This window comes from Pseudophryne corroboree, chromosome 5, assembly GCF_028390025.1.
Source record: "Pseudophryne corroboree isolate aPseCor3 chromosome 5, aPseCor3.hap2, whole genome shotgun sequence".
Taxonomy (NCBI): Eukaryota; Metazoa; Chordata; class Amphibia; order Anura; family Myobatrachidae; genus Pseudophryne; species Pseudophryne corroboree.
Genome location: NC_086448.1, coordinates 706,164,125 through 706,188,407, shown reverse-complemented (window position 1 = coordinate 706,188,407; position 24,283 = coordinate 706,164,125). Strand labels below are relative to the sequence as shown.

At 46.2% G+C, this 24,283-nt stretch overlaps 1 protein-coding gene and 1 pseudogene across 1 annotated transcript in view; both read left to right on the top strand.

The window, feature by feature from the left end:
• SBSPON (somatomedin B and thrombospondin type 1 domain containing) overlaps window positions 1–24,283 on the top strand; it is a 66,773-nt gene that overhangs the window by 6,911 nt on the left and 35,579 nt on the right. Inside the window, exon 2 of the mRNA XM_063923920.1 lies at window positions 19,952–20,146. Coding sequence (XP_063779990.1) covers window positions 19,952–20,146 — 195 coding nt within the window. The remainder of the gene's footprint in view (window positions 1–19,951; window positions 20,147–24,283) is intronic.
• Window positions 22,548–22,667, top strand: LOC134929967 (5S ribosomal RNA; annotated as a pseudogene).

The window sequence follows — 24,283 nt, the reverse complement described above, 5'->3', positions numbered from 1 at the left end:
CTACGGACTACGAGAAAAGGATTTACCGGTAGGTAATTAAAATCCTATTTTCTCTTACGTCCTAGAGGATACTGGGGTCCACATTAGTAACATGGGGATGTACCAAAGCTCCCAAACCGGGTGGGAGAGTGCTGAGGTTCCTGCAGAACTGATTGACCAAACTGAATGTCCTCAGAAGCCAAAGTATCGAACTTGTAGAACTTAGCAAACGTGTTCGAACCCGACCAAGTAGCTGCTCGTCAGAGCTGTAAAGCTTAGACACCCCGGGCAGCCGCCCAGGAAGAACCCGCCGACCTAGTAGAGTGGGCCTGTACCTTAGGAACCGGCAATCCTGCCGATGAATAAGCATGCTGGATAGTAAGCCAGCGAGCAAAAGACTGCTTTGAAGCAGGACACCCAATTTTCTTGGGATCATAGAGAACAAACAGCGAGTCAGATTTTCTGTGACGAGCTGTCCGCTTCACATAGATCTTCAAAGTCCTCACAACATCCAAGGACTTTGAGGTAGCAGAGGTGTCAGTAAGCACCGGAACCACAATAGGTTTGTTGATATGAAACGCAGCCACCACCTTAGGATGAAATTACTGACGAGTTCTGAGTTCAGCTCTATCTTCATGAAAAATCAAATAGGGGCTTTTGTGAGACAACGCCCCCAGTTCCGACACGCGTCTTGCAGAAGCTAAGGCCAACAGTGTAACAGTCTTCCACATAAGAAACTTGATGTCAACCTCCTGTAAAGGCTCAAACCATTCCGATTGTAGGAACTGTAACACCACGTTGAGATCCCAAGGTGCCATGGGAGGCACAAAAGGCGGTTGGATGTTCAGAACCCCCTTCAAGATCATCTGAACCTAAGGGAGGGAAGCCTGTTGTTTCTGGAAGAAAATGTATAAGTCCGAAATCTGGACATTCAAGGAGCCCAAACGTAGGCCCACATCCACACCCAACTGTAGAAAAAGGAGAAAACGTTCCAGCTGAAATTCCACTGCAGGAAATTTCCTGTTTTCACACCACGAGACATATGTTTTCCAAATACGGTGGTAATGTTTAGACGTTACCCCTTTCATGGCTTGGATCAGGGTTGGAATAACCTTGTCTGGAATGCCTTTCCGGGCTAAAATTTGACGCTCAACTTCCATGCTGTCAAACGCAGCCATGGTAAGTCTTGATAGACGAACGACCCCTGTTGTAGAAGATCCTCTCGAAGAGGTAGAGGCCACGGGTCCTCTAGGACAGTGGTTCTCAAACTCGGTCCTCAGGACCCCACACAGTGCATGTTTTGCAGGTAACCCAACAGGTGCACAGGTGTATTAATTACTCACTAACACATTTTAAAAGGTCCACAGGTGGAGCTAATTATGTCACTTGTGATTCTGTGAGGAGACCTGCAAAACATGCACCGTGTGGGGTCCTGAGGACCGAGTTTGAGAACCACTGCTCTAGGAGCATCTCCAGGAGATCTGCGTACCAGGCCCATTTTGGCCAATCCGGAGCAATGAGAATTGCTTGAACCTTTTCCTTTTTTATTCTTTTGAGAATTATTGGGATCAGTGGAAAAGGTGGAAATACGTAAACCATCTGGTAGACCCATGGAGTCACCAGAGCGTCCACCACCACTGCATGTGGGTCCCTCGACCTGGAACAATACCGCTTTAGCTTCTTGTTGAGACGAGAGGTCATCATATCTATTTGTGGAATTCCCCACTGATGTGTTAAGGCAGGGGTGGCCAGACTTTTGGAGTCGGTGATCTACTTTGAAAGCTGAAAAGCTTTTGTGATCTACTCATGCAGCGCGCGCCCCTAAAAGGGATGTGGTATAACATAAAAGGGGGCGTGGTATAACAAAACGGGTCGTATCCTTGCTGCACTGGGTGTTATGACTGTCTTGCACGAAATCACTCATTGGCCCCCACAGATAAAAACCCGCAAACACATATGCCCCCACAGTGCCATATATTCCCCCACAGTGCCATATATGCCCCCACAGTGCCACATATGCCCCCACAGTGCCAGATACACATATGCCCCCACTGCCAGATATGCCTCCACAGTGCCAAATATGCCCCCACAGTGGCACATATGCCCCCACAATGCCACATATGCCCCCACAGTGCCAGATACACATATGCCCCCAGTGCCAGATATGCCTCCACAGTGCCACATATGCCCCCACAGTGCCAGATATGCCCCAACAGTGCCACATACCCCCACAGTGCCACACATGCCCACACAGTGCCATGTACCTACAGTTCCACATATGCCCCCACAGTGCCACATATGCCCCCACAGTGCCATATATTCCCCCACAGCGCCATATATGCCCCACAGTGCCATATTTGCCCCCACAGTGCCATATATTCCCCCACAGTGCCATATATGCCCCACAGTGCCATATATGCCCCCACAGTGTCATATATGCCCCCACAGTGCCATGTCCCCACAGTGCCACATATGCCCCCACAGTGCCAGATATGCCCCCACAGTGCCACACATGCCCACACAGTGCCATGTACCTACAGTGCCACATATGCCCCCACAGTGCCACATATGCCCCCACAGTGCCATATATTCCCCCACAGTGCCATATATTCCCCCACAGTGCCATGTCCCCACAGTGCCACATATGCCCCCACAGTGCCAGATAAACTTACTTTAGCTGGCTGGATCCCCGCTGGCTGTCTCGCTGTCTTCCCGCTGGCTGGATCCTGCTCCCGTGCCTCCTCCCGCTTCCCGCCGATGCTGCTGTCACTGGCGCTGACTGGATCAACCCAGATCCAGCAGGCGTACAGGCTCCTCACATCGCGTTCCCAATCGCGCATTGCGCAGGTACGCGGCTGACGTGATGACATCACCCGCGCAATGCATCATTGGGAACGCTCCGGGCAGAGGCAGCAAGTTACACTGGGATCGCGATCTACCGGTGAGAGCTCCGCGATCTACCGGTAGATCGCGATTGACGTTTTGGCCTCCTCTGTGTTAAGGACTCGAACACCTGTGGGTGAAGGCCCCACTCTCCCGAGTGGAGGTCGTGTCTGCTGAGGAAGTCCGCTTCTCAGTTGTCTACTCCCAGAATGAAGATTGCCAACAGCGCCACTGTGTGTCTTTCTGCCCAGAGGAGAATTCTTGTTACCGCTGACATTGCTGCTCTGCTCTCCGTTCCGCCCTGAAAGGTTTATGTACGTTACGGCCGTCACATTGTCCGACTGAACCTGAATGGCTTGATCTTCAAGAAGATGCTATGCCTGTAGAAGGGCATTGTATATGGCCCTTAGTTTCAGAATGTTGATTGGAAGAATGGCTTCCTGACTCGACCATTTTCTTTGGAACTGTTCCCCCTGGGTGACTGCCCCCCAACCTCTGAGGCTTGTGTCTGTGGTTAGCAGAATCCAATTTCGAATCCCAAACCTTCGACCCTCGGTCAGGTGAGAAGTCTGAAGCCACCACAGAAGAGAAATCCTGGCTTTTGGTGACAGACGTATCCTCTGGTGCATGTGAAGATGCGATACGGGCCATTTGTCCAGCAGATCCAGCTGGAAGGGCCTCGCATGAAACCTTCCATACTGCAGAGCCTTGTAAGAGGCGACCATCTTCCCCAGAAGGCGAATGCATAAATGCACCGATATCCGGGCTGGTTTTAGAACATCCCGCACCATCGACTGGATTACCAATGCCTTTTTCAACGGAAGGAATACCTTTTGTTCCTCCATATCCAATATCATCCCCAGGAATGTGTTGGTTCCAGGTGGGATTTTGGTAGGTTCAGAATACATCTGTGATCCTGAAGTAGTCGGGTTGAGAGGGCAATGCTGTCCAACAGCCTCTTCCTCGAAGGCGCTTTTATCAGCAGGTCGTCCAGGTACGGTATTATGTTCACTCCCTGCTTGTGGAGGAGAAACATCATCTCTGCCATTACCTTGGTGAATACCCTCTGTGCCGTGGAGAGGCCAAATGGCAGTGCCTGAAACTGGTAATGACAGTCCTGTAGTGCAAACCGTAGATAATCCTGATGAGGCGACCAAATCAGAATATAAAGGTACGCATCCTTGATGTCCAGAAACACCACGAATTCCCCCTCCTCCAGACCCGAGATCACCGCTCTCAGAGACTCCATCTTGAACTTGAACACCCTTAAATACGGGTTCAGTGATTTGAGGTTTAAAATGGGCCTTACCAAACCGTCCGGTTTCGGTACCACAAACAGGTTGGAGTAATAACCCTTGTTGTGTAGCTGAAGTGGAACTGGGACAATGACCTGAGTCTGTACCAGTTTTTTAATTGCTGCCTGTAAAGTCGTACTTGCTTCCGGAGTAGCTAGTAAGCCTGATTTGAAGAATCTGTGAGGTGGGAGTTCCTGAAACTCCAGTCTGTATCCCTGGGTGATAAGGTCTGTAACCCAGGGATCCTGGCAAGATGTTGCCCAAACGTGACTGAAATAACGTAACCGAGCTCACACCTGCCTGTCTTCCAGGCAGTGGGGACCACCGTCATGCTGAAGGCTTTGAGGAAGCAGACCCGGAGGTCTGTTCCTGAGAACCTGCAGCTGCTGGTTTTCTGGGTTTACCTTTATTACCTTTGAAGGCTGTAGAAGAACCTTTGGATTTGCTTTTGAATTTCGCTGTCCGAAAGGACTGCAGAGTTGGAGCAGAGTAGGTTTTCCTAGCTGGCGGTGCTGCGGAAGGAAGCTACGTAGACTTATCCGCCGTAGCCTTGGATATCCACTTATCCAATTAATCTACAAAAAGGGCCTCACCTGTGAATGGTAGGTTTTCCACGCCTTTCCTGGTATCCGCAGTCCACTGGCAGTGGTGCGTGCGTTGAGAAAACCAATTTCCTTTATGGCCTCCGCCATAAAGTTAGCAAAGTCTTGAATATGCTTCAGGAGTAAAACTATCTCCCCCCTGGGTAGTGTATCCAATCTGTCAATTAGGTTACCTGACCACTTTGCAATGGCTTTAGTGATCCATGCACAAGCAATAGTGGGTCTCTGGGCCACCCCAGCAGTAGTGTATAACAATTTGAGAGTGTTCTCAATCTTGCGGTCAGCTGTGTCCTTTAAGGATGCTGCCCCAGGAACAGGTAAGACTATCTTACGTGACAACCTAGATACCGATGCGTCCACAATCGACCGGTTTTCCCATTTCTTTCTATCTTCCAGAGGAAAGGGAAAGGATGTAATTAAACTTTTAGGGATCTGAATTTTTTTTGTCAGGGTTAGCCCAAGTTTCTTCAAACAGGGCATTCAATTCCTTTGATGCAGGAAAAGCAGCTGAGGATTTCTTTTTTACATTAAAATAAGATTCCTCCTCTACCTCCGCCGTCTTGTCAGGAATGTGCAGGACAATTCTGATAGCCTCTATCAGGGCCTGTATTCCTTGTGACAGGACCGCATCCATCCCCACTCGCATCCACTTCACCCTCCTCTGGATCTGATGTATCGTCAGCCTGCATGAGCTGGGCCAGAGTACGCTTTTGTGGGCAAATGGGGATTTGAGATGCTGGTATGGGAACTCAATCTCTATTCGTCACTTCATCCATAGACTGTCTTAAAATCTGCATCTCTTTCTCATTATGGGATAATTTAGTAGAAATATTAGATATCATCCCTTTAATGGAAGCAAACCATGGGGGTTCTGCCCCACTAACTTGAGAATGTGCACTATCCTGAGTTCAGGGTAGTGAATCTCCGGGGGAGGAAAGACATTCAGCTGTGCAGGAAACACAGTCGCTGGACATGGTAACGTGAAGGGACACACCCACACCCACAGACAGAGGTGAAAATGCAGTTTAACCCACACAGAGCCCTCAGGGAGACACAGAAATTGGAGCCAGCCACACAGCGCTCCTGTAACCAAGTAAAACTTAGCTGGGTCGCCACACTAAGTCCTTTAATAGGGCTTAGTATACCACAACACTCCCCCCCCACCTTCTAAGACCCCCATAGTGAAGCCCCGCCCCCTTAATGGCGTTCGGCTTCCCGCTTTTTTATACTGGCCTGAGGTAATTTTTATGCCTAACAGAGAGTTAAAACCCTTGTTAGGTATGTTAGCCAGTGTGGGTAATCAGTGGCGGCTCAGCACACCCCTCACAGCGGGACACACTACACTGTATTTCCTCCTGAGCCCCATGGAGCGCAGCCTGCACTCCTACCCTTGTGCCGCCATTCCCGCCGGCGACCCGCTAACTGGGACGCTGGTGCTGTACTCACCACTCTTCTATCTTCTGTCTCTGTTAGCTGTGGCGGTGTGCAGCGGGAGGGTACGGTGGTGAGGCTTGCGTATGACTCCCTCAGGAGCTCAGTGTCCTGTCAGTGGAGAAACGGGACCATTAACTCTTTAGGAAGTTGTGCCGTTTCCCCCCTAAGTCCCACGAATCAGGCAGTCTGATACCAACCAGACCTGCCTGAAAATAACAAACAGAAAATAAATGCAGAAAACTCTTCAGAAGCTTCCCTAAGCGTGACTGGCTCCTACGGGCACATTTTCTAAACTGAGTCTGGTAGGAGGGGCATAGGAGCCAGTGCACACTATTGATTTCTTAAAGTGCCCAAGGCTCCTAGTGGACCCATCTATACCCCATGGTACTAATGTGGACCCCAGGACCCTCTAGGATGTAAAAGAAAAAGAAAAGAAAAAAAAAAATGACCCTGTAACCAGACACTGACTGGGAAGTTGTAGCCTGGGGGCAAGTTATCCGCACCTGGCCCATGAGCTGCAGCTGATCAGTAAAAAGTAGTGTGGAAATCAGGGGCAGATTTATCAAAGAGCAAAAAGACTTCTGCTGGGGAAAATGAGTAATATTGCTGGCAAAAGGGCTTGATTTCACTTTGCACTAAATTTTTGTACTGGTAATGCCATTCTCGGATGGTGTTACAAAGCAATAGAATTATTTTTTAATGTGATACTATTTAAATATATATATATATATATATATATATATAAAAACATAGAATTTTACGGCAGATAAGAACTGCTTGGGCCATCTAGTCTGACCCTTTTTTTTTTTTCTACCATATTTTTATCTCAAACCATATTTGATCTTTATTTCTTTGTAAGGATATCCGTATGTCTATCCCATGCATGTTTAAATTGCTCTACTGTCTTATCCTCTACCACCTCTGATGGGAGGCTATTCCAGTTGTCTACTACCCTTTCTGTGAAGTAATTTTTCCTCAAATTTCCCCTCAATTCCGGGACCAGACAGGCTGACGTGATCGCAGTGGCTGAGTAAGTTCAGAGCTCAGAAACTGCACAAAAACTTTTTGCACAGCTCCCCTGCCCAAGCGATCGCACACTTGCTATGCTAATATACACTCCCCCATAGGCGGCGACTATCTGATCGCACGGCTGCAAAAAACTGCTACCGTGCGATCAAGTCAGAATGAGGGCCTACGTTCGCTCTTTTCCAGTACCTGGAATTACTCCTGTAGCTAATGACTGGTTGAATAATTCTGTCAATGGTGCTACCAGCACCTCTTTAAGTTCTTTTAGTATCCTTGGATGTATCCCATCTGACCCCATAGATTTGTCCACTTTCAGCTTTGAGAGTTCTGTTAGGATCCTCTCCTCTGTAATTGTACTTGTTTCATTTTCCTGAATATCCCTGCAACTTAACTGTGGCCCCTTCCCCTCTCTTTCAGTACTGAATACTGAGCAAAAATAATTATTAAGATGATCTGCTATTACATTGTCTCCCTCAACAAGACTCCCAGTCTCTGTCTTTAGTTTTATTATTCCGCCTTTTGTTTTTCTCCTTTCGCTTATATACCTAAAAAATGTTTTGCCTCCTTTACCCACTGACTGGGCCATTTTCTCCTCAGGTTGTGCCTTTGCACATCTGATTACCTTCTAAGGGGTCATTCCGACCCGATCGCACGCTGCACTTCTTCGCAGCCGTGCGATCGGGTCGGAACTGAGCATGACGGCGATGCCACGAACAAAGTAAGCGGTCGCAGCGGCGACTGCAAGAAGATTGACAGGAGGAAGGCGTTCCAGGGCGTCAACTGACCATTTTCTGGGAGTGGTTCGGTGAACGCAGGCATGTTTGGAGGGCGGATGCCTGACGTCAATTCCAGGACCTGCATCGCTGGATGGATCGCACAGGGTAAGTAACTATTACCCTGGTCTAGTTCTACACAAAACTTTTTTTTGCATAGCAGGGCTGCACAAGCGTTCGCAGCCTTGCTATGCAAAAAAGCTCTCCCCCATAGGCGGCATCGAGTTGGTCGCATGGGCAGCAAAAAGTTGCTACGTGCAATCAACTTAGAATGACCCCCTTAGTCTCCTTCTGTCTAACAAGATATATCTCTTAGTCTTCATTATTTTGTGTCTGCTTATATTTCCTAAAAGCCATCTTTTTTACTTCCACAATATTTGCTACTTCTTTCGCAAACCACACTGGCTTCCTTTTCCTTGTGTTTTTCCTAACACTTTTGATACAAAGGTCTGTTGTCTTTAATATTGCACGTTTTAATGTTTCCCACCTCTCCTGCCCTGCTTACAAGTTCCTCCACTCTACCAAATAATCGCTTACACATTTTCCCATCCCTACAAAATCAGCCTTCCTAAATTCCAACACCTTTGTTTTTGTATGGGATGAGTCAGTCTCTGTCTTTATGCTGAACCATACTGCTTGATGATCACTGGATCCCAGGTTTTCACCCACTTTTACGTCCGATATTCTGTCTCCATTTGTAAGTATTAGGTCTAATATTGCATCTTTCCGAGTGGGCTTCCTCACCAATTGGTGGAGGGACGCTCATTGAAGGGAATTTAAAATGTCCCTACTTCTAGTGGAACTAGCAAGAAACACCTCCCAGTTTACAACTGGAAGATTAAAGTTTCCCATGATTATTACCTTTCCTTTTAATGCCATTTTAGTTATGTCCTCCAATAGGTTCTTGTCCAGTTCCTCTTCCTGACCTGGTGGCCTGTATATCACGCCAATACGAATAATCGACATCTCCCCTTTTTCTATGGTCACCCAAAGGGCCTCAGTTTTTTCTTCAATACTTTGTATTAAGGTAGTATTTATGCTTTTTTTCACATACATTGCTACCCCTCCTCCAATTTTTCGAATTGTGTCCTTCCTAAATAAAGTATATCCCGGTATAGCTATATCCCAGTCCTGATTTTCATTGCACCATGACTCTGTAATTGCCACAAGATCTAGATCATCCCTTGTCATTATTGCAATTAGTTCTGGGATTTTATTTCCTAAGCTACTAGCATTTGCACACATAGGTTTTAGAGTTTTGTTTGTGCTTTTCCTGTTCCTAGCTATGTTCTTCATAGGTAAGGCTTCGGAGCCTGACAGGAATGCTGTAGCAGAAGGTCATTTGTAGAATTACGTCACCATGAATGGTGTTTCGGAACCTCCTACGGCCGACCTTAAATGTGACCTGTGCAGCGCCTGCCCAGAGACTCTCTAAGTAGGCAGTGGTGTTGTGTCCGGCAGCGCACCTCACTACTATAGTACTGTGAAGAAACACAAATGAAACTACCACTCCAGAAGCCCTTGCCCGGCAGCAAGGGCTGCTGGGAACGGTAGTTTAATTTCTTCCCAGTACTGTACCTGCAAAACAATCTACCCCTCCCAGAAACCCTTGCTGCCAGACAGCAAGGGGCTGCTGGAATCGGTGGTGTATTTTGAAATTCTTCACAGTACTACAGTGCGGTGAAGTACCAGGCATGACGGCGCCAACACCACTGTCTGCTTTGTGAGTTTCCAGGCAGGCGCTGCACAGGGGGCATATCAGGTAAAACAGTGGGCATTACTATGGGAGCATACTATGGTGTTGGCCATTACTGCGGAGGCATAATATGGTGTTGGGCATTGCTGTGGAGCATAATATGGTGACGGGCATTACTATAGGGTCATAATATAGTGTTGAACATTGCTGTGGGGGCATAATATGGTGTCTTGCATTACTATGGGGGCATAATATGGTGTCGGGCATTACTGTGAGTGCATAATATGGTGTCAGGGGCTTTACAGTGTCACTTCCTTGTGAGACGCTTTTTTGTGGTGTGTTCCTTCTGTGCACGTTGCCCCTTTAAAATGTTTATCCCTTCACCAGGAACAGCTTTCCGGACCCTCCTGATGTCCACCTAATATGCCCCCATGTGCAACGCCTGCCCAGAAACTCGCCAAGCAAATAATAAACTAATACACTCTGCAATATAACAGAGTAAATTTGAGGTGTATTCTAGATTCTGTACGTATATACTTGAAGGCAGAGACTCCTTCAGCTTGGATTAGTACCCCCTCCCACCTGCCCAGGTGTGTTTTTAATTATCATATCATCTGAAATTTGCAGACTGCATATTGGAAAAGGCACTATGAATGGATTGGGTTCGGGAGACTGGCAGTTAAAATGCTGGCATTGTAAATACTGACCCCAGCATACCGCCTGTTCTTAACCCCGACAGGGGCTCCACCCTAACCCTCCTTTTCCACAGCCTAACCCTACGCTCTGGCAACCTAATCCTAACCCTCCCTCCCTGCATCCTAACTCTAATCCCCCCTTGCAACCTAACCCTAAGCCTCCCCTGAATACTTACGTTCAGGATCCTGGCGGTTGGGATTCCAGGGCCGGCATTCCGACTGGTGTCAGGATTCTGGCGCCGGTATACTGACTGCCAGGATCCCGATGCCGGCATACCGACTACATCCCTTATGAATGGTGAGTCTTGAATACATTTATACAATTTGTCAGTTTTAGGAAAGAATTCGGGGTGCGGGGCCCCCTGGGTTGGTGTGGCCCGGCTGCTTTGGGGCATTATATTGTAACACTCAGTTTACCACTTTTTTAGCACCTAAATTGTTTTTCACGAGTGTAGCACTTTTTAGCACTATTACCTCTCTCCTATATAATATTCTCAACACATAGCTGCTGCTTCTTACTAATGAACACCTTTTAACAATTAAAACCTCTCACTAGAGTGATGCCTTAGGGCGGTTGGCTTGTGCTGGACTGGGAGGTCCCATGCCCTGGACTTGAACATTAGTATTAGGGACCAACCAGGTGAGGTCACCTGGTCGCTGTTGGTGGGTCCATATTTTTGATCCAAATTATGCTAAGCAACTCATTTTTACTCATTTTTGCATCTTCTCTTTTTTTTTTTAAATGACAGAAGCTGATTGGTTGGTACTGCATCTCTCTCCACTTTATCTCTTTCCAAAATTTGATAAATCTACCATAGGTTTAATTGATAAATTAAATCAAGGGCACACTGATAAATATGAATTTATTGAACAGCGACTATGATGGCTTACGTATTCCTACTACCAATTAAATATTAATTGAATGACTGTGAAAAACAAATATACAGTATGACAATACATCCATGCAATACAGACAAACAATGGTATACAACAAATATGTGGAGATGGATGTTGTATATACCTCCCACATGTGTAACAATGGCCCAAAATAACAGAACTGGCTGCTGTTTGGTTTTGAATGCATTAGAAAATGACAAACAGTAAAATCTTGGCAAAAGATTAGATAGCTTTCTTTGGAAGCTGTTGGAGGAATTTCAGCCTGATGAGATGAGAACAATTTGCTCTGTTCTAAATCCACAAAATGGGAAGCAGTCAAAATAATGCAGATAATAAGGTGCCAACAGGGGAGCCAATAGCCTGCACAGTGTAGCCTAAAATTATATGAGTACTCGTATACCCTGCTTGCATTAGGAGATGTAATGTAGGTAGAGAACAGGGCTGATGACTCTGTCCTGGAACCAACAACTTTTGTCAATAAGTTTGAGGTCAGATACGTTTGTTTTTATTTTTATTTGGCAATGATTACATTTGCCTACTGCCTTAAAACCCTATATGGGATTTATGTACTGACTTAATAGCATATTATGCACACTATTATTCTTGTGAGTAGCATATCCACCTGATATGTCCGTGCTTATTCCTGTTTGGAAATTTCCTATCTTATGTACAGTCTGCAGATGTAGCTCAATCTGTCTGGACAGTGTATCTCAGGAAATAAGATTGTCAAACTGCACACTCATGGTATGTTTTCATCGCCAGTAAGTCAACTAACCATAAAGATGTTAAATATAAACATAAACAATATTTTGCTGTGTCTGTCTGGTTACCACTGGTCAGTTTCTCAATAAAGCAATCCTGATAGCAGGGTGTGTATAATTCTACAGCCTCCAGACGCCACTGTGATCAAGCCCGACACCAGGGTGAAACGTACGTCCGAAACGTCACAAGACAGATTGAGCTAAATCTTCAGACTGTACATAAGAAAGGAAATTTCCAAAGAAGAATATTGCACCTGTAGGGAAACATATTTCATAACACAGTGAACAGTTCCTTTTTTTTTTTCAGACAAAACCTGGTAAAAAAAAATTTCTCTAATGTCCTAGTGGATGCTGGGGACTCCGTAAGGACCATGGGGATAGACGGGCTCCGCAGGAGACATGGGCACTTTAAGAAAGAATTTAGGTTCTGGTGTGCTCTGGCTCCTCCCTCTATGCCCCTCCTCTAGACCTCAGTTTGATACTGTGCCCAGACGAGCTGGGTGCTTTTCAGTGAGCTCTCCTGAGTTTGCTGAGAGAAAGTATTTTGTTAGGTTTTTTATTTTCAGGGAGCTCTGCTGGCAACAGACTCCCTGCATCGTGGGACAGAGGGGAGAGAAGCAGCCCTACTCTCTGAAGCTAGGTCCTGCTTCTTAGGCTACTGGACACCATTAGCTCCAGAGGGATCGTACGCAGGATCTCACCCTCGCCGTCCGATCCCAGAGCCGCGCCGCCGCCCCCCTCGCAGAGCCGGAAGACAGAAGCTGGTTGAGTATGAGAAGCAAGAAGACTTCAAATCGGCGGCAGAAGACTCGGTTCTTCACTGAGGTAACGCACAGCACTGCAGCTGTGCGCCATTGCTCCCACACACCTCACATACTCCGGTCACTGTAAGGGTGCAGGGCGCAGGGGGGGGGGCGCCCTGGGCAGCAATTGGGACCTCTTTTGGCAAAAGTTTAACATATATACAGTTGGGCACTGTATATATGTATGGGCCCCTGCCAAAAATTGTACATTTAAGCGGGACTGAAGCCCGCCGCTGAGGGGGCGGGGCTTCTTTCTCAGCACTCACCAGCGCCATTTTTTCTCCACAGCTCCGCTGAGAGGAAGCTCCTCAGGCTCTCCCCTGCAGATACACAGTAGAAGAGGGTAAAAAGAGAGGGGGGGCACATAATTAGGCGCAAAAATCAATATAAACAGCAGCTACTGGGTTAACATTAAGTTACTGTGTTATTCCTGGGTTGTGTTGCTGGGGTGTGTGCTGGCATACTCTCTCTCTGTCTCTCCAAAGGGCCTTGTGGGGGAACTGTCTTCAAAAAAGGGCATTCCCTGTGTGTGTGGTGTGTCGGTACGCTTGTGTCGACATGTTTGACAAGGAAGGCTATGTGGAAGCAGAGCGGGAGCAAATGAATGTGGTGTCTCCGCCGACGGCGCCGACACCTGATTGGATGGATATGTGGAAGGTTTTAAATGATAATGTTAATTCCTTGCATAAAAGGTTAGAAAAAGCTGAAGCCTCAGGACAGTCAGGGTCTCAACCCGTGCCTGATCCTATGTCGCAGAGGCCGTCAGGGTCTCAGAAGCGCCCACTATCCCAAATTGTTGACACAGATACCGACATGGATTCTGACTCCAGTGTCGATTACGATGATGCAAAGTTACAGCCTAAATTGGCTAAATCCATCCGTTATATGATTATAGCAATTAAGGATGTGTTGCACATCACAGGGGAAACCCCAGTCCCTGACAAGAGGGTACATATGTATGGGGAAAAGAAGCCGGAGGTAACCTTTCCCCCCTCACACGAGCTAAATGAGTTATGTGAAAAGGCTTGGGAATCTCCAGATAAAAAACTGCAAATCTCCAAAAGGATTCTTATGGCGTATCCTTTCCCACCAACGGACATGTTACGCTGGGAATCCTCCCCTAAGGTGGGCAAAGCTTTAACACGCTTATTCAAGAAGGTAGCCCTGCCGTCACAGGATACGGCTACCCTCAAAGATGCTGCGGATCGCAAACAGGAGGTTACCCTGAAGTCCATTTATACACATTCGGGTACCTTGCTGAGGCCGGCGATCGCGTCGGCCTGGGTGTGTAGTGCTGTAGCAGCATGGACGGATACCTTATCTGAGGAAATTGATACCATAGACAAGGATACTATGATATGTTGACCCTGGGGCATATTAAAGACGCTGTCCTATATATGAGAGATGCTCAAAGAGACATTAGTCTACTGGGTTCTAGAATAAATGCTATGTCAATTTCTGCCAGAAGGGTCCTGTGGACTCGGCAATGGACAGGGGATGCCGACTCAAAAAGGCATATGGAGGTTTTACCTTACAAGGGTGAGGAATTGTTTGGGGAGGGTCTCTTGGACCTGGTCACCACAGCTACTGCTGGAAAGGCAAATTTTTTGCCATATGTTTCCTCACAGCCTAAGAGAGCACCGTATTATCAAATGCAGTCCTTTCGATCACAGAAAAACAAGAAAGTCCGAGGTGCGTCCTTTCTTGCCAGAGGCAGGGGCAGAGGAAAGAAGCTGCACAACACAGCTAGTTCCCAGGAACAGAAGTCCTCCCCGGCTTCCACAAAATCCACCGCATGACGCTGGGGCTCCACAGGCGAAGCTAGGCCCGGTGGGGGCACGTCTCCGAAATTTCAGCCACAAGTGGGTTCACTCCCAGTTGGTTCCCTGGGCAATAGATATTGTGTCTCAGGGAAACAAGCTGGAATTCGAAGAGATGCCCCCTCACCGATACCTCAAATCGGCCCTGCCAGCTTCCCCCCACGAGAGGGAAATAGTGTTAACTGCAATTCACAAATTGTATCTTCAACAGGTGGTGGTCAAGGTTCCCCTCCTTCAACAAGGAAGGGGTTATTATTCGACCATGTTTGTAGTCCCGAAACCGGACGGTTCGGTCAGACCCATATTGAATTTAAAATCCCTGAACATGTACCTGAAAAGGTTCAAGTTCAAAATGGAATCGCTGAGAGAGGTCATCGCAAGCCTGGAAGGGGGGGATTTTATGGTGTCTCTGGACATAAAGGATGCATACTTTCATGTCCCCATTTATCCACCTCATCAGGCGTACCTCAGATTTGTGGTACAGGTTTGTCATTACCAATTTCAGACGTTGCCGTTTGGTCTCTCCACGGCTCCGAGAATATTTACCAAGGTAATGGCGGAAATGATGGTGCTCCCGCGGAAGCAAGGCGTCACAATTATCCCATACTTGGTTGATCTCCTCATAAAAGCGAGATCAAGAGAGCAGTTGCTGATCAGCGTAGCACTTTCTCTGGAAGTGTTACGGCAACACGGCTGGATTCTAAATATTCCAAAGTCGCAGTTGGTTCCTACGACTCGTCTGCCTTTCCTAGGCATGATTCTAGACACAGACCAGAAAAGGGTTTATCTCCCGATAGAGAAAGCTCAGGAACTCATGACACTGGTCAGGAACCTATTAAAACCAAAACAGGTATCAGTGCATTACTGCACTCGAGTCCTGGGAAAGATGGTGGCATCATATGAGGCCATTCCCTTCGGCAGGTTCCATGCGAGGACCTTTCAATGGGACTTACTAGACCAGTGGTCCGGATCACATCTTCAGATGCATCGGTTAATCACCCTATCCCCCCGGGGCCAGGGTGTCTCTCCTGTGGTGACTGCAGAGTGCTCACCTTCTCGAGGGCCGCAGATTCGGCATTCAGGACTGGGTCCTGGTGACCACGGATGCAAGCCTCCGAGGGTGGGGAGCAGTCACACAGGGAAGAAATTTCCAAGGTCTGTGGTCAAGTCAGGAGACTTGCCTTCACATCAACATCCTGGAACTAAGGGCCATATACAACGCCCAACGTCAAGCGGAGACCCTGCTTCGCGACCAACCGGTTCTGATTCAGTCAGACAACATCTCCGCAGTGGCTCATGTAAACCGACAAGGCGGCACAAGGAGCAGGGTGGCGATGGCGGAAGCCACCAGAATTCTTCGCTGGGCGGAAAATCACGTAAGCGCACTGTCAGCAGTGTTCATCCCAGGAGTGGACAACTGGGAAGCAGACTTCCTCAGCAGACACGACCTCCACCCGGGAGAGTGGGGACTTCATCAGGAAGTCTTCGCACAGATTGCAAGTCGGTGGGAACTGCCACAGGTGGACATGATGGCATCCCGCCTCAACAAAAAGCTACAGAGGTATTGCGCCAGGTCAAGAGACCCTCAGGCGATAGCTGTAGACGCCCTGGTGACACCGTGGGTGTTCCAGTCAGTCTATGTATTTCCTCCTCTTCCTCTCATACCCAAGGTGCTGAGAATAATAAGAAAAAGAGGAGTGAGAACAATACTCATTGTTCCGGATTGGCCACGAAGGACTTGGTATCCAGATCTGCAAGAAATGCTCACAGAGGACCCGTGGCCTCTTCCTCTAAGACAGGACTTGTTGCAACAAGGGCCCTGTCTGTTCCAAGACTTACCGCGGCTGCATTTGACGGCATGGCGGTTGAACGCCGAATCCTAGCAGAGAAAGGCATTCCGGATGAGGTCATTCCTATGCTGATAAAGGCTAGGAAGGACGTGACAGCTCAACATTATCACCGTATATGGCGAAAATATGTTGCTTGGTGTGAGGCCAGGAATGCCCCTACGGAGGAATTCCAGCTGGGCCGTTTCCTTCACTTCCTACAGTCAGGAGTGAATTTGGGCCTAAAATTGGGTTCCATTAAGGTCCAGTTTTCGGCCCTATCCATTTTCTTTCAAAAGGAGTTGACTTCTCTACCTGAAGTTCAGACGTTTGTAAAAGGAGTGCTGCATGTTCAGCCCCCTTTTGTGCCTCCAGTGGCACCTTGGGATCTTAACGTGGTGTTGAGTTTCCTGAAATCCCACTGGTTTGAACCATTCAAAACGGTGGAGTTAAAATACCTCACGTGGAAGGTGGTCATGCTACTAGCCTTGGCTTCGGCTAGGCGTGTGTCAGAGTTGGCGGCTTTGTCACATAAAAGCCCCTATCTGGTTTTCCATGCGGATAGAGCAGAATTGCGGACCCGTCCACAATTTCTGCCGAAAGTGGTTTCATCCTTTCATATAAACCAACCTATTGTGGTGCCTGTGGCTACTACTGACTTGGAAGATTCCGAGTTGCTTGATGTGGTCAGGGCTTTGAAGGTTTATGTAGCCAGAACGGCTAGGGTCAGGAAAACAGAATCTTTGTTTATCCTGTATGCTTCCAACAAGCTTGGTGCTCCTGCTTCAAAGCAAACTATTGCTCGCTGGATCTGTAACACGATTCAGCAGGCTCATTCTGCGGCTGGATTGCCGCTGCCAAAATCAGTTAAGGCCCATTCCACTAGGAAGGTGGGCTCTTCTTGGGCGGCTGCCCGAGGGGTCTCGGCATTACAGCTGTGCCGAGCGGCTACTTGGTCAGGTTCAAACACTTTTGCAAAGTTCTACAAGTTTTGATACACTGGCTGAGGAGGACCTTGTGTTTGCTCAATCGGTGCTGCAGAGTCATCCACACTCTCCCGCCCGTTTGGGAGCTTTGGTATAATCCTTATGGAGTCCCCAGCATCCACTAGGACGTTAGAGAAAATAAGATTTTACTTACCGGTAAATCTATTTCTCGTAGTCCGTAGTGGATGCTGGGCGCCCGTCCCAAGTGCGGAATTCTTCTGCAATATTTGTATATAGTTATTGCTTCAATAAGGGTTATGTTATGGTTGCATCAGGGTTGACCTGATGCTCTGTTGTTGTTCATACTGTTAACTGGGTAAGTTTATCACAAGTTATGCGGTGTGATTGGTGTGGCTGGTATGAATCTTGCCCTGGATTACCAAAATCCTTTCCTTGTACTGTCAGCTCTTCTGGGCACAGTTTCTCTAACTGAGGTCTAGAGGAGGGGCATAGAGGGAGGAGCCAGAGCACACCAGAATCTAAATTCTTTCTTAAAGTGCCCATGTCTCCTGCGGAGCCCGTCTATCCCCATGGTCCTTACGGAGTCCCCAGCATCCACTACGGACTACGAGAAATAGATTTACCGGTAAGTAAAATCTTATTATTGTGCCAACATTACTCTTCTTCTCCCCTTATTAGCAGTAATACAATCAGTTTTATACATACCTGATCCCCAAGAGCCTTTTCACAGCTATTATAAGCAGTCAAACTATTTTTCACCCAGATTGGCAGAGATACCACATGCCAATCCTATCTCCACGATTATTATAAACAGTGAGATACTCATATTATTCCATAGGAAAACATTCACTTTTATTGTCAAAAGTTTTATTAGAAATTATTATTTAAATTAAAGGTACATTTAAACTATTTCATTCATCACAAGAGTGCCCCCCACAAAGAGGTTATCTTTTTTTCTTGCTGATTTCTTGCAGTAAAGAACCCTCCATACAATTACTTATGTATATTGTAATATATTGGCCAATCTCCTTTATAAATATTTTTTTTTATTAGGAGAAATACAGTATTCAATTGTATTTTAATCCTCTGGATGTAAATCTTCCTGATTGCCACAAGAGCAAAGGACCAAGTTTTTTTTCAACCTCTCTCATCAATACCCCAAAATGACTATTGTCCAACCATTTCTATTTAACATGGGCAGAATTGACCAATGATATCTTAGAAGGGTCAGTTCTTGGTCCCCATTGCACATCCTCCCTTGGAAGCCTCATCATCTTTTTTCAGGGTAGGGTATTTCATGTATTGCAGTACAGATGGTGTAGTGGTTATCCTTACTGCCTCTCAGCTGTGTGGAGTTTGTATAGTCTCCCTGTGCTTGTGTGGGTTTCCTCCAACAGTCCAAAACTATACTGGTAGGTTAATTGACCTTTCTTGCATTGTTTCGGACCTTTGCTCATTTATTAATTGTATAGGATGTGGCTGCTCTTTAGCTTTATGATCTTGTCCTGCATTGACATGTCTATTGTTGATGGTGGCCTGTAGATTACATGCTTCTTGCCCCGGATATACCTTGGTTCCCTATCTGCCCTACTAGAGACTACCTGGGGCTTGTGCTCAAGTTCTGAAGGGCACAGCTTACTGATAAAAAGATTTACAAAGTGCGTTGCTAAAGGTGAAGATGTCATCATTCATAAAATGTCTGCGGACCCAGATATGACACACCTAAAAAACAAAACACATTGGTTACAAAACTGAAATAACTATTGTCTACACCCACAAAAATAAAATTCATAAATTGAAAATTGCGGGTCACACACTCCACAGGTGGCGCCATTTATTCAAGGGGGGCAGGTAGGGCGTGGGAAAAGGCATTTCCTGTCCTTGGCTACACTACAGAGCTACGACGGCCAATATGAGTAGCCAATATTGCATCAGAATAGACCTGCCTGTAAGCGGCGGATTTGTCTACAGCACTGCACAGATAAGTATGACCTGGCTTTTGTGTGTTCTGGGTTTTTGTGTGTTCTAGTGTAAAGAAATTGTGTGGGGTTCCCTTCCAAAAGCATAACCTGCCCCAACCGTTACTAGCCGGGGGGCTTATGCCATAAAAACACATAATTCCCCTTCCAAGTACAGGTATACCTAATAAAGTGGCAGCAATAGACTGCAGCATCCTGTAATTACAAGCATTCTGCAATAGAGGTGAAGTATGACCCTATGTGTAACCTTAATTAATGGTAGGCCACATAAATACAAAAATCTGAAAAATTAAATTACATGTAAATATTTAAAACTATAATAAGGAACCGTTTCAGTAGCTTTGTACATCACTGCTTTGTTATAGCTGTAAAGTCCTCATGATATATTTTTGGTGTACTGTATAATTTGAAAGCAAGCCTGTAATAACGCATCACTATGTTATAATTATAGTCTTATAACGCTGTAGAACATTTTTGAAAGTTAGACTATTACTACTATGGAGCTGTGACTGAATGGATTTGTTTATTTCCCTAGCCCGTGCATGCATTGTTGGTGAATGGAGCCATTGGAGTGGATGCGCAAACCAGTGTACCCCGTCGTATAGACTGCGCAGACGCCAAGTGTTGCAGGAGGCAGAAAACAGTGGAGAGCCCTGCCCAAACCTAGAAGAGAAGGCGGGATGTCTGGAATATCTTACACACCAGGGCACCGAATGTGGGCATCTACATGGTAAGACTAAATACAAGGCTGTGTTTTAGTACAGCTTTAATAGTAGAGATATGTTAGCTATCATTTAGAGTTGTATGTTTAAAGTCAATAAGAAAGTGACGTATTTATCATAATAAGCCTTGGGTCACGGTAAGGGTTGTCTGATGTCATGATCCTGACTGTATTTCTCATATTTGGTGACTTACCTCTGCCATCTATCCTGGATCCTGCGTCTTTTCTGCTCACTGGGATACACAGCTTGCCAGTACCATAAGTTCCCTGAGTGCTGAGTTCTCTGCCTGGAAGGTGAGAGTTAACGAGCTGCACCTGTGTTGATTAACCTTCTGTGTGAATACTGAATTCAGCAAGTCTCTCTATGCTGTGCCTACACAGCAATCATTGTCGTCATTAAACTATATGCCTCTCTGACTCCAATGATCACCAGATACATTCTCCACTGTGCTCAGCTCTCTGTTGTTTGGGCCTAAAAGCCAGCATCCTCTGCTCATTTTAGGAGTTTAGGCTTCAGTGTTTTTCCAGCCTGCTAGGCCTCACACCACATCAGAGCCTAACCTGGAGTATTGACATGACAGGGTCTGATCACCTGACCATGAGCTATCCACTCCTGTGCCAGCCTGAGACTCCCTGAATCACCTTACCCTGTTCACCAATCACCAAGGATCAGGAAATATATGTAAAGAGACTTGTGTTACATAAGCTGCCAGTTCCTTGAGTCACACAGCTCAGTGTGAGCTTAGTAGCTGAGCTCCGTAAGAGGTAACACTATTACCTTAGTTCCTGTAAAACTCTGCTGTTTTGCTACTCGTCCGGATTACAGTTGTGTTGCCAGTTATATCCAGTATCAGTCTCGCCTTAGAGACACAGCTGCAGTATTCTTCAGTCTCGTCGTAAAGACACAGTTGCAGTATTCTTCAGTCTCGTCTTAAAGACACAGCCACAGTCTTCAGTTCTTCAGCCTCATCTTAAAGTCACAGCCACAGTCATTGTTCTTCATACAGCGTGCTCATGACGCCCTGTGATCAAGCTTTAACTGCGAAACGTACGTCGAGGCACCGCCCATACGGTCACGTGGTGCGCACACGTGACCGGAACAGCCGATCATGGCTAAGTCCAGCTATTAGAGATACCAGGAAGCTGCACCACCTCACCCGCATCACTGGAGCCCGACTGTGGGCAAATGCGGTGATATCAACAAGACTACAGCTGCTTCCTACCTTCAATACAACTGGAGCTATAGGACAAAGCACCACCCGGTTATGGGTAAAGTATGCAAAATATGCTAATATGAACACAAACCAGCACTTTTTCCATAGCAGCACTCTGTACTATTTAAGGAACAAATCAGTGGTGCTGCTAACACAATTTTTCTACAAAGGACTGTGTGGATTAGTAACTGCAGGGACATTTCCAATACAGTCTTACCTATAGGTTACATCTAATCCCAGGAAGGTTATCAGTGCCAATATAATAATAATATGCATGCTTTATTATATGCTGTTTATTTCTGTAAGGCCTTTGGAATTTGTTGCATCTGTGTTTCTATCCAGTATATGAATTTGGCTTACACAGGTTATTATGTCTATTTCCTCTGGGATATAAACTGCAGATATTCTCTAAGTTTCAACAGTGGGAATTTCTGTATTTACTGGCATATTCAAATATCTCTCTTTTTGGCTTGAATTGATTGAGACACAGACAGGTTCTTAAATACTGGCTTGTATTGGAGATAGAGTGTGATATATAGGCGTACTTGGCATAGGGTTAATGCCTATAGATATTACCTTTATGATCTCCGCCTGAGTGATATTATGGAAATCCACCAATGTTAGAATAATTGTGGCATTTTTTGGATGGGTAATTTTACCTTGTCTGATAAAGAATTAAGTGACTTGACACTGTATGCTGACAGTCATCTCTTTCTGGTTTGATAAACTGTCATCTCTATGTTATTGTCTGGATGACACATAGAGTCCTTTAATATTTGAATTAATAGGACATATTTGTATTTATTACAATACAAACAGACAACCTTATCTCTCTCTGAAACTATACCTCAACCTTTTTTTGTACCTGGTATCTGTCCCACAATGTGGGGTAGTATCCGTGATATAGGTGAGTTCAGGGAAGAGTTAAATATACTGAAGTTCACATAGACATTGCCTACTATTAATAGCGGACTAACCATTTTTTTCTCAATTTTTTTCTAAGAGTGGTTATTGTCTACAAATTTCGTACTGTGGTATTTAATGTGATAAAAATTATTTTTTCCACATACTAAATAACCATCTCTTTTAGTACTCATACATGTGGTCCACATAAGCCATATTCATTGTGAGTACTTACTAACCCTTATGCTCATCCATATATCGGAAAATACAGTGACAACATAGGCAAGCATAAAGTCTGCGGACATACCCCACTGGAGATGTCCAATCTCATCTGATCTTGGAAGCCAAGCAGTGGAGGGCCAGGTCAGTACTTGGATGGGAGACCTCCTTGGAACACCCTGGTACTGCAATTAATTGCCGCCTTTTGATTTGTCACCATTAATGAGCATTTTTTGGTATCTCGGATGTGACCTATGATTCAGCTATCTGCAAAAATCTTTCCATTTCGGATCTATGCAGCATAAAATGACTGTCATACTCCTCACAGTATAAGGTTATTATCAAAACCACATTGTGACCATTACTTGACCACAAATATACCCACTTCGGCCTATTGTGGTCATTCCGAGTTGATTGCTAGCTGCATTTGTTCGCAGCGCAGCGATCAGGCTAAAAAACGTCAGTGCTGCGCAATGCGCACGCGCGACGTACGGGCACAATGAACGATGCAGTTTTGCACAGGGTCTAGCAATGCATTTCAGTCACACTGGTTGCCGCAGAGTGATTGACATGAAGTGGGCGTTTCTGGGTGGCAACTGACCGTTTTCAGGGAGTGTTCAGAAAAACGCAGCCGTGCCAGGGAAAATGCAGGCGTGACTGGGCGAACGCTGGGCGGGTGTGTAACATCAAATCCGGAACTGAACAGTCTGAAGTGATCGCAAGAGCTGAGTAGGTTTTGAGCTACTCTGAAACTACACAAAAATTTTTTGCAGGCGCTCTGCAATACAACCGTTTGCACTTCTGCTAAGCTAAAATACACTCCCAGTGGGTGGCGGCATAGCGTTTGCATGGCTGCTAAAAACTGCTAGCGAGCGATCAACTCGGAATGACCCCCAATGATAGTATTTGAACTATAAATTATATAGATTTATATTTTTTCTCTATATTCTCGCAGTGTTATTAATTAACACATATCAGCATCAACTGAACTCCTTGATAATATTTTTAATGAGAAACTATTGAAGTATTTTTAATTTTATCCAGTTATTGGTATTTGACCATATTAGTCTGTCTGTATCAGAGTGCTCCCTAACAAGAGTCTTCTGCTTTCTATTTTTCCTGTGTTCATATTGATACTCTCTAAGTCAAGGGAGCACCACTGATGGTAACCATACATACACAATACAGAGGATCATAGGGGGTCTTTCCGACCCGTTCGCACGCAGCGGTTTATCGCTGCGGTGCGAACGGGTGCGGAATGCGCATGCACGGCGGCCGCAGTGCGCGTGTGCGATGTTGCCCGGCGACAGGGGTCACCGGGTTACGTCGAGTCTTGAGAAGAAAGCGGTCGCAGAGCGGACCGCAAAGAAGATGGACAGGAAGAAGGCGTACCTGGGCGTCTCCACAGCATTTGCAGCCGTTTTCGGGGAGTGGATTGGAAAACGCAGGCGTGTCCAGAACAACGGAGGGTGGATATCTGATGTCAGAAGCAGCTTCAGCATCGCAGGGATTATCGCACAGGGTAAGTAGGTATAGGGCTGGTCAAGTTCTGCTTGTTTTTTTTTTTAGCTTAGCAGGGCTGCACAAGCGATCACAGCCCTGCTAAGCTAAAATACACTCCCCCATAGGTATGTACTAGTTGATCACAGCAGCAGCAAAAAGTTGCTGGCTGCGATCAACTCGGAATGACCACCATAGTACCTTATATGTATGGTTACCTAATTGAGGAGCTAATCCTTGGTTACAAATCAGTCTTACAGACGACAACCACTATACATATACAAATATTTTCAACCTGTGCGGTTTCCAC